This window comes from Terrapene carolina, unplaced genomic scaffold, assembly GCF_002925995.2.
Source record: "Terrapene carolina triunguis isolate 2854851 unplaced genomic scaffold, T_m_triunguis-2.0 Scaffold523, whole genome shotgun sequence".
NCBI classification, from domain to species: domain Eukaryota; kingdom Metazoa; phylum Chordata; order Testudines; family Emydidae; genus Terrapene; species Terrapene triunguis.
In genome coordinates, this window is record NW_020664874.1 from 1,137,001 (window position 1) to 1,154,868 (window position 17,868).

Below are 17,868 nucleotides of genomic sequence, written 5' to 3' on the forward strand. Positions count from 1 at the left end.
ATTCTTGCTTGGTCTGACTTAAATCTATGTTCTTTATTAATAAACTTAGAGTTTTACTATAAACCAGGGGTAGGCAACCTATGGCACGTGTGCCAAAGGCGGCACGTGAGCTGATTTTCAGTGGCACTCACACTGCCCAGGTCCTGGCCACCAGTCCAGGGGGCTCTGCATTTTAATTTAATTTTAAATGAAGCTTCTTAAACATTTTAAAAACCTTATTTACTTTACGTACAACAATAGTTTAATTATATATTATAGACTTATACAAAGAGACCTTCTAAAAACGTTACAATGTATTACTGGCACGCGAAACCTTAAATTAGAGTGAATAAATGAAGACTCGGCACACCACTTCTGAAAAGTTGCTGACCCCTGCTATAAACCATCTCAGTGCAATGTACTGAGGTAAAGTGTGGGACCTTGGCTAAACTAACAGACATAGTAGGTGCACTGTCTCTTTGGAGACAGCAAGCTTAATAATTACCGAGAGTGCCCAGTGAGAGAGACTGGACACTGCAGAGAGACATTTCTGGGAACTCCGGTTCCCTGATTGTTAACCTGCAAGGCAAGGTTAAAGCGTGCAGAGTCTCAAGGGGTGTGCTGGTGAGGCAGACAGGTTGATGTGGAATGGAGCTATCTCACAGTTTAAGCCCCAGCAAAGCTCTCTCTTGCTAAGGCAGACAGGTAACACAGTGGCTTACAGTTCTGGCTGCCCTGAGCAGAGCATCACAGCATGTTTGATTGCGCCAAGTTTATCAGTCATTCCAGATCACTCTGAATAAATGATCTGTCTTTATCCCTGTTTATTACTCCACCAATCTGTGCTAGTAAAGTTTTTGTAAATGAGACAATGATTTTATACTTCCACATCATTGATAAAAATATTGGAGAGTTGGCTGTGAACTGATTCCTGCAGAGTCCCAAACTGATGATTACTATTAACACTTATAATTTGAGATCTATAATTTAGCCAGTTTTTAATCCATTGGATGAGGGCTATGTTGATTGCATAGTACAAATATTTTAGTTTTTTTTTGTCCTGAGGAGAAACTCAATGCAGCAGTTCCCCTAAGAGCAGCCGTAGAATTGGGAAATTAATAGGGTGTCAGCCTTTCTACAGCCTTCCCCCTTCTGCTCAAAACATACTCAGCAGAGTTCAGGTGTCATCCTGTTTCAACCCTTAGCTCTGTGAGCACCAGCGTCTTCTGCAAATTAAGTGCTTGGTCTTAATGCTTAATGTTATGCTTGTGAGTAGACCCATTAATTTCAAGGGGACTACTCTGTGTATAAAGTTAAGCACATGTAAGGAATTTGGGACCTAAAAGAAATAACATTCTTGGCTGAGAGATTCGTATTAGGTTATACCTGAGTGTCAAAGAATTTCCAGGAAACATGCTGAAAAGCTTCAACAAATTATGTGTAAATAGAAGTGGAACTATCTAGTTCTAGTGTAGTCTAACAAGGAAGAATATTACATAATTAGTTTCCTACGTTCCTAGCACAGTTGTATTATGGTGATCGTGTACTGTATCTTTTCTTCAGGACTTGCCATATGAAAAGGTCAGTATCCTGGTAACAGATTTTCTTCGCAAATGGTATAATTCTCAACTATTTTTATACCCTTTTCCTTCTTTCCTTCCACCTCTTCATAAGCATATTGCTAGCTTCTGTATCTACTTCTCTGCATGACATAGAAATATTGTGTGCTACAGAAACACATGATACAGATTTTCTCGAGCCCCTTGCCAAAGAGATGACAAACTAAGTCATATCCACTTCTCTCCAGCCTGGGCAAGTGTTGATGGGCATAACTGTGCAGTCCTAGTTTGAGGGTGTGCCCCAAGAGTCAATATTAGAACCATTATTTTATTAATTGTCCATTCTTTATAACAAGCAATACTCCATATATTGTACTACATCATTCAGGGAACCTGGATCCAAGCAGCACATTATCTATATAGCATACAGTAAATACTGTGATTAAATATTACATATTCTTATCCTCTAGCCACGCCCACCAACAGACCTGGGTTTCAATTTTGATGTCAATAAACAACAAAGACAGCTGATAGCCGAACTGGAAAACAAAAACAGGTAAATCATGTAGAGCTGTTTAGAGGGGAGTGTGTGGGGACAGAGCATTTACTTGCAGGCTTACTTAATTATTTCTAGCATTTTGTTATTTAAACTGAGTTTCATAGGTTCCCTTGTTGAATGGTGCACCTGTTTCATTAGTGCAATTAGTTTCTGTTGTTAATTACCTCTGACAATCACATTTTTTGTTGAGATGTCTAAGTATGGACATGGGGGGCCGGCCTTTAGACCCCCCAAGTTTGAAAAAACTGGCCCATCTTAGGTCAGAATTTGATGCCAAGTGCTTTGTGATGTTCATTGCCCTAAGATGGGGGTTTCTGATGACTACAGTGCGAGCTAGACACATACCTCAGAGGCTCCCAAGTTCAAACATTTTGGTCAAGTTGACAGTCTCCCTTATGTCCTGTGTTCCTGAGAACCCTTGAGGCCCCAAGAAAACTGTAGGAAAGGGTTTGAAGAGGCATTGCTGGCATATGGAGAAGTGGTGACATTGGTTCATTTCAGATTCATCAGCTTTTTGATAATAGCTCTACTAACTTGTCCTGTGGCAATGTTTAGGTCTCCACTACATACCACTTCTGGATTTGAGCCCACACCATTCGCACATGAAAGGGAATTAACTGCACTTACTACGCTGCTGCAGTTACAGAGCTGTGTAGAAAGCACATTTGAAGCTTTTGTCTAGAATTTGAAAACACAGTATGAACTGTTGCCTTGTTTCTTGTTCAATCTCCTTGTCTCCTTATTTCAACAGAGAGATACTGCAAGAAATTCAGCGCCTCAGACTGGAGCATGAACAAGCCTCCCAGCCAACCCCAGAGAAAGCTCAGCAGAACCCAACTTTGCTGGCAGAACTCAGGCTTCTACGGTAAAAAAAAGACATCTAAAACTTTTATGCATGTGACATATTAACCCTTCAGCCATGTGTGGCCTCTTCTGCAGGATGGATGGTCCTATCTGGTACTGAGAACAGAGTATTATTGGTAAATCTACGAGAACTCTAAGGAGCCATTTTAAATCTTTCTGCTGGGGATTGTTGAAAGCCGGCAGTTATATAAAACTATGTGACTCTTTCATAAAGTGGATTTAAAAGCAAATAGAAACATCACTTTAAGTGTATTCTTGCTTTTGACAAGTAAGATAAACAAGAAAGTTATTTGTAAGGCGGCCGGTAGAATTGGGACCATTTGCTTATTATTTACTGGACAAGCGAATGGAACAGAAGGGCAATGTCAGTGATTTGCTTAGTCAGTGGGGTTTTGAAAACACTTATCTGCAAACATTCAGCCACATCTCCAGAGTTGAGGAGCAATCTTCAAACTCCTTTGATTATGTTTGCATTTTGAAGTGACAAGGGAAGAATTTTCAGTATTAACAGAATAAAGTATGTCATCGTCTGTGTAATCACTAGTGAATTCTCTGGCTGCTTTTTATTTCATCTTTTGCTTGTTAATTCTCAGTTCAACCTTCAGAAAACACCATATGAAACCTAATGCACATCCTGAAATTTAAGCTCTTGACAGATACAGCCCTTTGAGAACTGCATTATGTTAGGATTGCAAGAGAAGCCATGCGTCCTGTGCATGTTGAGGAGTTCTCCCTAAGACACAGTGCCACTGGAGTGGGGCAGCTCTGCTCCATCCCCAGTACAGGGCAATTCCTATAGGCAAGACTGTAAGAAAGTCATGATTTTTTGGTTCAGAAGCCACCGTTTGTAAAAAGTCCAGTTTTGGTGTGGGGTCAAATTTGAGTGCACTGGAGAAGCAGCCAGGCCAAATCTGAGCGAGTGGCATTGCAACCCCTCGAATAAGTGGCGCACAGGGTCGCAATGCCACTCAAATTTGCAGCAACTATACAAAGTTGCCGTGTGTGTTAAAAGTTTCAGTTTCCACAACACGGTTTTCGTACAGCCTTACTTATAAGACAGTATCCAGCCCTCTACTGCAGCATTAAAGGCTCTCAAAATATTTATTAGCTTTTTGTATCGAAGCAGCTCAGCCCCATCAGTATTTCTCAGAGCACTGCTGACCAATATTTCCTTTGTCTCATCTGCTGGGAACATCTCAAGAACACATGTTCTCAAACTGTGGGCTAGAGACCCCTGGAGGGCTTGGACACAACAGTGGTCTCTGTGTTTCCAAGGCTGAGCTCAGTGCAGATGAGGGAACGTGTAAATGTGGCCTTTGCTTCCTGTGCATAAGGGAGACAGACTGACCCCCAATTATGCCCATTCATGCCCTTTGAAGCGGAAAGGGAGGGGCTAGAGCACCACCACGATGCTGATTTCTACTACTCTCCCTCAACTCTCCATTGAAGATCAGGAGAGTGGGGAGCTGGGGACTGGGCTGCACTGATGTCAGTTCAGAAGATGCCAGAACTAGAGGTACTTCGAATTGCATGGAGAGAAGGCTGGAGTGGACTGGCGGGATCCAGATTAAAGAAAGCTGGCGCTGCTAGATATCCCCATCTCCCCCCACGCCCAGTTAACACTTTCCCTTGCAAATTACTTTATATTTTATAGGCTGATCAGAAGCTCTGACTAAGCAATTTAAATTTAATATAAAATCACTGCTGATAAAATCTGCAGTTGACACAATGATTGACAGATGGGTAAATAATAATGAGGACAGAGCAATCATACAGAGTGATCTGAATCACTTTAACCAGGGCCCGTTTGAACAAAATGTGTTTTAATCCATCAAAGTACAAGGTCATACCTCTAGGAACAAGGAATTCTGGCTGTGTTTCCAGAATTTGAGACTGTGTCCTGAAAGCAGTGACTATGAAAAGGATTTAAGAGTCATAGTGAACAAGCAACTGAACATGAGCTCCGGACCTAGTGTGAACGTGTGGCAAAAGGGCTAATGTGACCCTTGGATGTATAAACTGGAGTGTAGTGAATAGGCGTAAGAGATGATTTTTCTTCTGTATATGCCATTGGTGAGACCAGTACTGCATACAGTTCTGGTGTCCACATTTTTACAATGTTGAAAATTGGAGCAAGAGCAGATAACAGTCACAAAAATTATTTGAGGTCTGGGAAATTGCCTTACAGTGAGAGACTTAAGCTAAACGGGCTGAACTCCTTATCAAAAAGATTGAGAGGTGACTATGTTGTATAAGTACCTTCAGGACAAAATACCAGGTACTAAAGGGTTCTTGGGAAAGACATAACGAGAACTGCTGGCTGGAAGCTGAATCTAAACAAATTCAAATGAGAAATGAGGCACAAATGGTGATTAACCACTGGAACAAACTACCAAACGAAATGGTGGATTCTCCATCTCTTGATGTCTTTAAATCAAGACTGGATGCCTTCCTGGAAGATGCTTAGTCAAACACAAGTTATTGCTATCACATTTTTCGCTTCTAAAATGAGTTGGTTACTAAGATCCTTGTAATGATTCATCCGTAGGTGGAGATCCACGAGGAAAATTTCCAGATTCAAAGAAAGGTCAAAGCCTGTGATATAATTTATCCTGTCTTTAACCTTAGACCTGAAATTATTATATGGATGAAACCACAGAAATAAATGAGTAATCCCCTCCTGTGACCTTTTTTCCCCCTGCAGTTATTGTACGATTTGTTCATGGTTTCAAATAATGCAACATGGCTTTCTTAGCACATCAGGTAATGATCTTTTTGACATGTGATGCTAATTTGATTCTAGGTTCCTGACTAGGAGACTTCTTAATTCTCTTTGAAAATTAAAACAAACACACACAAAGCCACTTTTCTCTCAAATCTGTTAAACATAAGACTTTCATTCTAGCAGGCTTTAGAATGGAATAATTTTCAATCCCCAGAAAGGAAAAATTCCCTTCTGTACCTGCAGATTGGCTTGTGTTGTGTTACACTGTACGCAGGTTCTGTTGCAGCAAATGCTTCACAAATTGTATGTCAGGTTATTGGATAGAAGCAGCTCTGTAAATTCTCAGTTCAGGTTAATGGCATTCCATTGTCTCTTCCTTCCAGCACTCTGCGCCCTGTTTTCATTTTTTTTGGTGGTTCAGTCTGACTAGTCTTAAAGCTCTGCTGGTCTGACAGCATCATTAAGAGGATGCTGGCTTTCTTTTCAAATGGCATTGGTTTAAAAAAAAGTGCTTCCCACCATTATAATTCTGACTTTGGGTGTCTGTATTTCATAGTGAAAAATGTGATCGTTGCATGCCATGTTGCAATAGGAGTCGTGGTTAGCGTGTTATGTTTTTGTTAACTTTAAGGGGGAGTACTAAGCAAAGTGAAATATAGCAACGTGGTGTATATGCCAATCAGCCAGCTCTGTGAATTTCCCTGCGTGCCCCGGAAACAACCAGAGTTTCTTTTGACACTTTCTTCCATGTAACTTGAACAGGCAGAGAAAGGATGAACTAGAACAGAGAATGTCTGCACTTCAAGAGAGCAGAAGGGAACTGATGGTGCAGCTTGAAGGGCTAATGAAACTGCTCAAGGTAAACACCTTTGTCTCAGACCTTCCTCTCTCCCCGCCCAGGCTTTGCTCTCACTAGACTCCTACGTTGCTGGTGTCATTACTTCCCTCAGTGATCATGTACAGATAATCTTGTAAACAACAGTATGAACTTGTAAAAAGCCACTTTCATTTTGGCTCTGCATATTGGGAGGGATGGTTAATGTGCGATTAGGTCCACATGCTTCTCATGTTAAAGTTGTTGAACACCCACAGGTTTTGGGAGGCATGGAAGAGGGACGATAGATTTGTTAATTGACTAACCCAGGGGTCGGCAACCTTTGGCACGCGGCTCGCCGGGGTAAGCACCCTGGTGGGCCGAGCCGGTTTGTTTACCTGCCGCATCCGCAGGTTCGGCCAATCACGGCTCCCACTGGCTGTGGTTCGCCGTCCCAGGCCAATGGGGGCGGCAGGAAGCAGCGGCCAGCACATCCCTCGGCCCACGCCGCTTCCCGCCACCCCCATTGGCCTGGGATGGCAAACTGCGGCCAGTGGGAGCCACGAACGGCCGAACCTGCAGATGCGGCAGGTAAACAAACCGGCTCGCCAGGGTAAGCACCCTGGCGAGCCGCATGCCAAAGGTTGCCGACCCCTGCTCTACACCTTGTCCCTCTGAGATTTTGGACGGCACTTCAGGTTCTTAAATCTTGGGTCGAGTGCTGTAGCTATCTTTAGAAATCTCACATTGGTGCCTTCTTTGCGTTTTGTGAAATCTGCAGTCAGGTGTTAAAATGAACAACATGTGCTGGGTCATCATCTGAGACTTCTCTAACATAAAATATATAGCAGAATGCAGGTAAAACGGAGTAGGAGACATACAATTCTTCCCTCTAGGAGTGCAATCACAAATTTAATTAATGCATTATTTTTTAATGAGCCTCATCAACATGGAAGCATGTCCTCTGGAATGGTGGCTGAAGCATGAAGGGGCATATGAATGGTTAGCATATCTGGCACGAAAATACCTTGTAATGCTGGCTACAAAAATGCCATGCAAACACCTGTTCTCACTTTCAGGTGACATTGTTAATGAGAAGTGGGCAGGATTATCTCCCGTAAATTAAACAAACTTGTTTGTCTTAGCGACTGGCTGAACAAGAAGTAGGACGGAGTGGACTTGTAGGCGCTAAAGTTTTACATTCTTTTGTTTGAGTGCAGTTATGTAACAAAAATCTAAATTTGTAAGTTGCACTTTCATGGCAAAAAGATTGCACTACAGTATTTGCATGAGGTGAACTGAAAAATACTTTCTTTTGTTTATCATTTTTTACGGTGAAAATATTTGTAATAAAAGTAATGATATAAAGTCAGCAGTGTACACTTTGCATTCTGTGTTGTAATAGAAATCAATATATTTGAAAATCTAGAAAAATCCAAAAATATTTAATAAATTTCAATTGGTTTTCTATTGTTTAACAGCGATATTAAAACTGAGATTAATTGCGATTAATTTTTTTAATCTTGATTCATTTTTTTTTAGTTAATCACGTGAGTTAACTGCGATTAATTGACAGCCCTAGTCATTATGTATGTGCAGCAAGTGGATTTCAAATATTAATGACTTGGCCATTTAGAAGGCAAAGAATAAAACTCTTTTTGTGGGATGATGACCTGAAAAATGGAATTCCAGTTATCTTTTTTTTAAAGTATAAGTGCTAATAAATAATAATTTACATGTTCAAAGCATAGTGCAAACATTAGGTGAATTAATAGAGTCTCTGGATACCAAAATTAAGTCATAACATAGGCTTTCATGACCAAAGTCTACATTGGAAAACTCTCATTCACTGCTGATCTATATAGCATCCCCATAACCAGCCACTCAGGCTGAAGCCAAGAAAGGAGATTGGCCTCCCAAACTCTCACAGACCAGTAGGAGGAGCAAGGTCCAGAGCCAGAGGCCAACCACTGAAAACACCCTGCCATTGTGCATTAAAGATAACTGTCAAGTAGCGATTGCTAGGATCTAGTTTTGTTGTTTATATCTTAGAAAGAAAAAAGTAAGGGGAGAAGTGTTCATTGGTTTTGTGTGTTTCAGTTTTGGGTGCCCATGTCAGAGGTGCAGGGCATCTGAAACTCTAGTAGAAGTCAAAGATAGTGGCATGCCTTTAACACCTCTAAAAGTCAGCCATGAGGGGACGCAAGTTGAGCACAGAAAAACAGAGGCGGCAAAATTAAACTGCACATTTTATTATTTGCATTGTGGTAGCACCTACAGGCATGACATGAGGCACTGTCCCCACCACTATCCTCAAAAGGTTAATGTAGCTTAACAAAGAGACGGTTAAGAGGTGCCTAGATCACAGTCTATAAAAGTCCCTACATAGGGAAGAAATATTTGATAATAGGCTTTTCAGTCTACCAGATAATCCTTAAGACGTTTCAGTGGCTGGAAGTTAAAGCTAGACAAATGCAGACTGGAAATAAAGTATACATTTTAACAGTGAGAGTAATTAACCATTGGAAACAGTTTTACAAAGGGTCTTGGTGGATGTGAATTTTTAAATCATGAGTGGATGTTTTTCTAAAAGATATACCATAGTTCAAAAGGAATTCTTCTTCTTCGAGTGGTGTCCCTGTGGGTGCTCCACTCTAGGTGTTGGTGTGTCCCTGCACCGGAGATCGGAGATTTCTCGCAGCAGTACTCGGTCGGGGAAGGGCACACACAGGAGTCATCTGGTGCAGCCGTTGGCACCTCCTGTAGTGTGTGCACCTGCGACCGTCCCCTCAGTTCCTTCTCAACCGTCCTCTGCTGCAGATGGAGTTCCGCAGCAGTTCTCTCTTTGACACTTTCTGGGGTGGGGGGCAGTTACAAGTTACATAGTTACATAGTTACTTGCGTCTGACGAAGCGGGCATTCACCCACGAAAGCTTATGCTCCAATACTTCTGTTAGTCTTAAAGGTGCCACAGGACCCTCTGTTGCTTTTTACAGATCCAGACTAACACGGCTACCCCTCTGATAAGTTACATAGGAACTTCTTATTAGTCTCTACTTAGTTACATTGTTTAGTTAGTCTTAGTCTATACATAGTTACATAGTTTCATTAGTTCCTCTTAGAGGTTTTTCTTCAAAAACAAAACAAAAAACAAAAAAAAAGAAGATTTTTTCTCTGCTTAACTCCCTGTTTGGGAACAGTTTCTACAATTTACCATTACAATTAACTCCCACCCTTATCTCTCGAGAGGCGGGAGAGGCTTAACTGCAGTCATGCCGGGCTCAACGGGATTTAAAAAGTGTGACTCCTGTCGTGAACCGATACCGGTTTCTAACGGCCACACATCCTGCATTCGCTGTCTGGGAGAAACTCATATCTCCCAGAAATGCATACATTGCACCAACTTAACAACAAGGGTAAGACGTGACAGGGATCGCTGCTTGAAAATGCTTCTGTTGGAGAAATCCCTCCAACCTCCGCAAGAGACGTCCTCCAGGGAGTCTCATAAACCAGGATCCCTGAGCTCTGATAAGGCTCCAACTTCCAAAACTCTCAGGAAGCGAGCCTCAACCCGCCAACAAGGGTCTCGCAGAAAAAGAGAGCTTCCCCAGCAAGGTCTTTACCCTCAGTGCTCCGCTTATCCAGAGCGAGCACTTACGAGGCACCGGGCTCCTCCGGCACCATCCCTCAGCAGACTCCTGCCAAGCCCCAACACGCGGCACCGGAGTTGAGACGTCAAGTCTCCTCCACGGCACTGACTACCCCGGTGCAGAGCGCAGCACAGGCAGCGGCACCACGATCAATGCTGCCACCACCAGCACCAACCCAAGACTTGATGCCTGCTAACAAACCAAACCCGGCACCAGTCAGCGCTCCAACAGTCGACCGCAACCCCAAGGCGGGACCAGCGCAACTCCTGCATACTGAGGACATAGCAGTTTCTTCGGCACCGCAGTCACCACTGCTCGGCACCAAACACTCCCCAAGCTACATAGCAAGGCACCATCCTTCAGCTCCTGCACCGGTCTCCATGCATAGTGGCGAGGAAGGAGACACGAAGGACAACCGCTTCTCCTCTCAACGTTCATCCCCATCACTTATGAGACCTACATGGAACGCTGTGAAGCCTAAGCCTCATCCCTCTGAGCATTCACAGCCTTGGCCTTACCCATTACCACCTTACCCCATGCAATGGCCATAATGGGGTCCTTGGCCCACATACCAGAACCCCTATTCTGGTCCCCCTTCCCCAGCAACAAGAGGCTCCAGAGTACATCCATCATTACCGCATAGAGAATGGTGCCTGCGGAGGTAATATGGCAAACACCAGCATTGGCACCACCCACCAACAAAAGGGCTGACAGAAAATACTTAGTTCCAGCCAAAGGTATGGAATTTTTGTTTTGACACCCTCAAGCCTGCTCTCTGGTAGTAGAGGCTGCAAATCAGCGCAGTAGACAGACTCATTTCTGCTCCTCACTGCAAGATAAAGAACACAAGAGACTGGAGCTCTTTGGGCGGAAAGTTTACTCGTTAGCCATCCTTCTGCTTAGAGTTGCCAACTATTCTGCTCTACTAGCAAATTACGACTACTCTAACTATAGTAAAATACAAGAGCTCATGGAGGACCTCCCTGAGCATAAATGTCCTCAACTCAACGCCATTATCAATGAGGGTCAGTTAATCGCCCACACAGCACTGCAAGCCTCAATGGATGTAGCGGACGCAGCTGCCCGAACAACCGCAGCAGCTGTGGTTATGAGAACATCATGGTTGCAGGCTTCGGGAATTCCAAAAGAACTACAACTAAAAATGGAGGACCTCCCCTTCGATAGGGATAAAACGACGTCCTCCATACCATGAAGGCCTCCCGAGCGACACTGCGTACACTAGGCATACACCCTCCACCTGACAAACGCCCTCGCTTTACACCAGATCAGCGGTCACGAGACACCTCATTTAACCATCAACAACCACGATACTTCACTCAGAACAGACCCAAAGAATGGGCTCAGAGGCGACGAGCTCCACAGAACCAGACCTCGTCCACCCGTCCATCTACATCTAAGCCACAATTTTGAAGTCTTGGTCGAGGGTATGCACGACCTCCCACACCTCTAGCACCAACAGATGCCCCATCCCACAATTTTGGCCACCGCCCACGCCCATTTTACCATGCCTGGTCTGCGATAACCACAGATCAATGGGTTTTGGAGATCATACAATCTGGCTACACCATTCCTTTCACAGCCATCCCCCTTCCCCTCCCCCTTTCCCCGCCCCCCTTCAGGGACCCCTCTCACGAGCACCTTCTGCAACAGGAAGTGGACCACCTCCTATTTCTGGGTGCTGTAGAAACAGTACCACATCAATATCGAGGGAGGGGTTTTTATTCCAAATATTTCCTGACAGAGAAGAAAGGAGGGGGATGGAGACCAATCTTAGATCTCCGAAAACTCAACAGGGTCGTACGCAACCACAGGTTCAAAATGATCACTCTGGCCACAATAATCCCAGCACTAGATGGGGGGGATTGGTTTTCAGCCCTCGACCTCCAAGATGCATACTTCCATATTACAATACATCCTGCTCACAGACAGCTCCTGAGGTTCACAGTAGGACCCAACCACTACCAATACAGGGTCCTTCCCTTCGGACTGTCCACTGCTCCCCGCGTATTCTCAAAAACGCTCGCGGTAGTAGCAGCACATTTATGACGCAAAGGAGTCATAATCTTCCCCTATTTGGACAATTGCCTTCTCAAAGGTGCCAATCAACAAGAAATGGCAGGCATGCTGAAGACCACAATAGACCTGTTTCACCAGCTAGGTCTACAGATAAACGAAAAGAAATCCACCCTGGAACCAACCCAGCGATTGGAGTTTATCGGAGCTGACCTAGACTCCATACAAGCCAAGGCAATATTTCCAAACCACAGATTCACTACATTGACCAATCTTATTTCCACGGTGACCATCAGCCCACAAACTTCAGTGAGGACATGCCTTCAGATTCTGGGACATATGGCAGCTATGACTTTTGTAGTAAAGTATGCCAGACTCCATATGCGCTGTCTACAGCACTGGTTGAGCACGGTCTATGCACCCAGCAAACACTCTCTCCACAGACGTGTGACACTACCACCAAGGGCTATCCTCTCCCTACAATGATGGACACAACCAGGGAATATATGCTCTGGGATTCCCTTTCAACAAGACCCCCCATCAGTGACTATTACAACAGATGCCTCCCTGATAGGTTGGGGCGCCCACTTGGGTCACCACAATGTGCAAGGCAAGTGGTCTGCAACAGAAACCCGACTACATATCCATCTCCTGGAACTCTGCATGGTACACAATGCATGCCAACACTTCCTCCCACTCATACGAGAAACCTCAATCTCTATTCTCACCGACAACGTGGCATGCATGTTTTAAATTAATCGCTAAGGAGGAGCCAGGTCTCACTCGCTATGCGTAGAAGCCATTAATTTACGGAACTTCTGCATCTGCAACAATATAAACATCACAGCATCATACCTACCAGGGTGCCAAGAAACTACAGCCGATAACCTCAGCAGGCACTTCTCACAGGAACACGAGTGGGAAATCCATGACAGTGTTCTTGGCATGATATTCCAAAAATGGGGTCACCCAGTAATCGACCTTTTCGCCTTAGTGACAAATCACAAATGTCCACTATTTTGCTCCAGGGCAGGCCTGGCACTGGGATCGTTAGGGGATCCTTCCTCATCCCGTGGAACGCATCACTCATATACGCCTTCCCGCCGCTACCACTGATCCCACGGGTCATCCGCAAGATACGACTCGACAGAGCATACATCATTCTCATTGTCCCCACAGGGTCCAGACAGACTTGGTTTCCATAACTCTCACATCTAGCAGTTTGTGCCCCACAACTGCTGCCTTCCCGGATGGACCTCCTGTCCCAGAACAAGGGCCTGATGCTCCATCCAGACCCAGCAAAACTCCATCTCAAAGCATGGCTCCTCTCTGGTTCCAACATGGGAAATTGAACTGTGCGGAGAAAGTAAAACAGGTATTACTAAATAGCCGTCGCCTCACCACTAAAAATACTTACTGCCACAAGTGGAGAAGATTCTCCCTTTGGTGTCAGCAAAAACAGCTGGACGCGACCAAGGCGCCTCTATCTATGATCCTATACTACCTACTAGAACTGAAGGAAACAGGGTTAGCCATAAGTTCTATTAAAGTACACCTGGCTGCCATCACAGCCCTCCACGAACAGATAGAAGGGTCTTTAATATTTGCTCACCCGATTACACGGCGCTTTCTAGCAGGTATACAGAACATGTACCCAGAAGTACACCAACCTGCACCACCATGGGATCTCAATCTTGTGCTCAAATGTCTCACAAGACCACCCTTCGAACCTCTAGCAACCTGCTCACTCCTACATACGTCAATGAAGGTCGCATTCCTAGTGGCAATCACGTCTGCAAGACGTGTCAGCGAAATAGGAGCATTGATGGCTGAACCACCGTACACTGTATTTACCAAAGACAAAATCATGTTACATCCTCACCCAAAATTCTTGCCCAAAGTGGCTACACATTTTCATATTAACCAAACCATACACTTACCTGCCTTCTACCCCAAGCCACATAACGACTCTTGAGAAGCAACGTTGCACATGCTAGATGTCAGACGGGCTGTAGCCTTCTACTTGGACAGAACTAAACCATTTCGCAAGTCACCTTGTTTGTCTCTACAGCAGAGCGCTCCAAGGGCTCTACAATACTGACCCAGAGACTCTCCAAAGGGGTCTCTACCTGTATTCAAACTTGCTACTGCCTGCATCACAAAGAACCCCCAAGGGCATCAGATCCCACTCAATGCGAGCCATGGCGACATCAGTTGCATTCTTGAACAATGTCCCCTTAATAGATATTTGTAGAGCTGCAGCCTGGACATCGGAGCACACTTTTGCAAAGCATTACGCTATCACCCAAGGCCTTGTCTCAGACTCTATCGTTGGCCTTACAGTGCTTTCATCACACACTTATACATAACTCCGAACCCTACCACCCCTGGTGGGGTACTGCTCTACAAGCACCTAGAGTGGAGCAGCCACAGGGACACCACTCGAAGAAGAAGTTACCTTGTGCAGTAACGATGGTTCTTCGAGATGTGTGTCCCTGTGGGTCCTCCACTACCCATCCTCCTCCCCGCTACTTCAGAGTTCACACAGCCGAGCGCTGCGGTAGAGAAGGAACAGAGGGGACGGTCGGGAGAGCGCGCGCTACAGGCGGTACCAACAGCTGCACGAGACGACTCCTGTGCGCGCCCTTCCCCTGACTGAGTACTGCTGCGAGAAATCTCCGATCTCCGGCGTAGGGACACACCAACACCTAGAGTGGAGCACCCACAGGGGGACACATCTCCAAGAACCATCGTTACTGCACAAGTTGAGTAACTTCTTCTTTTGGAGACGTTATCTGATAGCAGTGTTAGACAGGTGGTCTTGGACTCTATGAACCCCAAATGTGGCAGTGGCGACTACTAAAGCTACAGAATAGCTCATTGTTTTTCTGGGTTCATTTATTAGTTAATTGCTCTCAGTGTTCCCACTGCTTTATGGCGTGCAGGGGCAAATTCTCTCTGAAAATGTCTGGGGTTTGTAAAAGAAATCTAGATTATTTTGCTGATGCTCAGTAGCTGAAATAAAAGTGTAACTGTGCTAGCCCAGCAGGTCACTTAATACACATTTCTTTCATTCAGACGAAGATAACTTCATTCATTCTTGCATTACTCAAGCATCACACTTTCAGCAGTGACCCCCTTTCATCAGAGTTACTCTTTAGCAGTGCAGGAATCCGTTTTTTCGCTGCACATTTTTTTATTTAGTCCATACCTTTAGAGCTTGTGTTTACTTTCTCAGTTCTCCTCTCCTTCCATTCCACTGCTCTGGAGGTCTGACATTGTACCAACTTGCTTTTTTTAACCTGAGCAGTAAAGGTCACTGCGGGCCAGTGATAGGAGGTCCCTGGCTATGGCTTCAGTTTGACAAAGTCTGACAGTGCGGCAGAGATGTTACGCTGTTCTGTCACAAGCACAGTGCATCACTGAGTATTGGCAGCCTTCAAACAGTTTCATGGCTAGCATTTATAGAGTTAAAGAGGTATTTAGTTTAGTCCTTCTTAGCTGAAAGGTTGAGGGCCTCAAGGAGTGCAGGTGAGAACTGGTGGATCACCTGAGTCCAAGGGAGGTGCTGAGGGCACTAAGGGTGTTTTGGGAGGGAAGGGATCACTCTGAGATCTGCTCAGTTTACTCAACCTCCTAACACAGGTGCACGTTATAGACACAGATCTCCTTTTGAGACATGGAACAAACTGCATCTCTGCTTTCTCTCCACCGCTGCTGTGTCTTTGTTTCGTGTTGCATCTACAGATGTTTCTACAATTTACCGTCTGCCTGTTCTTTCATTTCTTCTGTTGTGTGTTTGTGTATTTCCTTTTAACGTGATGATTAATATATCTTTGTTTCTCTTTTCACCTTTTTCTGTTGCCAACATTTGTAGGAAGAAGAGCAAAAGCAGGCAGTAAGTTGATTTCAGTGTGTAGTTGATCTAACTTGGGTGGGGTTCTGCATGAAAACACAATTTTTGTCCTGATGGGATTGTATGTAAATAAACCATGCATTACTTTTTCTTTGTGGCTAGTGTAATGTCACTCCGATGGGGTCTTTCTCATTTTTAAAATTCCAAACCAGAACTCTTCAGTTCCCAGTGGAGCATGTTCTTAATAAAGTACTGTGAGCTTCTTTTCCTCCCCTTTCAAATTAAGTTTGTTGCCTTGAGTACATGACCAGTGAGAACATTTGTTTGTTTTTTAGAAAAGTGCATGATCAACCAGATTGAAAAGACAGATTCTCAGCTTGTTTTACTTTGTATTCTGACAGTTTCTCAGGAGTATTTTGATAGCTTTCTTGTCTCTTTGAATAACCTGGAATTTGCCTGTTTGCTGTGTACAAGTCCATGCATGAAAACTAATTTTGATACTCTAGGCATGGCTTCATGTCATGTAGCTCAATATAGTCTCACTAGACTAGTCTGTTTTGCGCTCATTGCAAATGAAATGTGCACACTAATGAGAGACAAGAATGCATTTGCTGTTATTGATTTCCATTTCCATTGCCCTCCTACTAAAATTTGAATCCAGTGTTAACTTTGTGATCCACTCCAGAGGGAGCCCTTTTTCTTTTTTAAGGAACAGCCTTATATTCAGTTATTTGTCTTCAGCAGCACACGCTTTCAGCACACCCCAGCTGTTCTTCTCTGTGCACATAGAGTTATGAAGATTAACCCTATGTTCACTTTGGTTGTTTATTTGCCATATATACCTTACACAGCTTGAAAATATTCAGATAACTTATTTCTGGTAAGAAGATGTACCTATCGATGAAGCTTCTATTGATGAAGCCTCCGAGTCACGCTACATCAGAAATGTGCTGGAACTGACCCTTGGTGGCTCCTGGAAGCCCCGTATTAAAATTTCTTCCCCAAATTGAAGGGACGATTATGGTGATTTCCCTCCTTGTGCTGGAGTTCGCTCCTCTCTAGATGTGGCTAAATCAGAGGTTCTCAAACTGGGGGTCGGGACCCCTCAGGGGGTCTTGAGGTTATTACATGGGGTTCACGAGCTATCAGCCTCCACCCTAAACCCCGCTTTGCCTCCAGCATTTATAATGGTGTTCAATATGTTAAAAAGTGTTTTTAGTGTATAAGGGGGGTCGCACTCAGAGGCTTGCTGTGAGAAAGGGGTCACCAGTACAAAAGTCTGAGAACCCCTGGGCTAAATCATCCCATTCAGAGAAGATTTATCCGGGGGTTCATAAAAATACCTCTGCAAAACAACTTGTGACTTTTAGGAATGGACCAGATTACACCAAACAACAGGTAAGTACAGAATATTTCCTGGGGGAAGAAGAACCCCAAGACACCCAGATAAGGTCTGTACTCCTCTCCCCTGTCAAATTGCGAAAGCCGAACATTGCCATATATTGTCATCATACTCAGGATAATTTTCAGGAATAAACATTTCCATGGAAGTGTAGCATAATTAACATTTGTTTTCCCAGTGCCGCTGCCTCCTTCCTGGTTATTGTTTTAGTTGGCTTGTGGGGGGGTGGGGTGCTCTCTAGGGTTGCCAACTTTCTACTGAAACTGAACATCCTTGCCTCACCCCTGCCTCGCCCCTTCTCCGAGGCCCCGCCCCTGCTCACTCCATCCCCCCTCCCTCTGTCGCTCACTCTCCCCACCCTCACTCACTCGCTCATTTTCACCAGGCTGGCTCAGGGGGATGGGGTGCAGGAGGGTTCTGGCTGGG

The 17,868-nt window shown here is 44.4% G+C and overlaps 1 protein-coding gene across 1 annotated transcript in view; it reads left to right on the plus strand.

The window, feature by feature from the left end:
• DTNB (dystrobrevin beta) overlaps positions 1 to 17,868 on the plus strand; it is a 292,486-nt gene that overhangs the window by 242,578 nt on the left and 32,040 nt on the right. The window contains exons 12-15 of the mRNA XM_029913228.1: positions 2,009 to 2,094; positions 2,849 to 2,962; positions 6,449 to 6,545; positions 16,062 to 16,082. Of these exons, the coding sequence (XP_029769088.1) occupies positions 2,009 to 2,094; positions 2,849 to 2,962; positions 6,449 to 6,545; positions 16,062 to 16,082 (318 nt within the window). The remainder of the gene's footprint in view (positions 1 to 2,008; positions 2,095 to 2,848; positions 2,963 to 6,448; positions 6,546 to 16,061; positions 16,083 to 17,868) is intronic.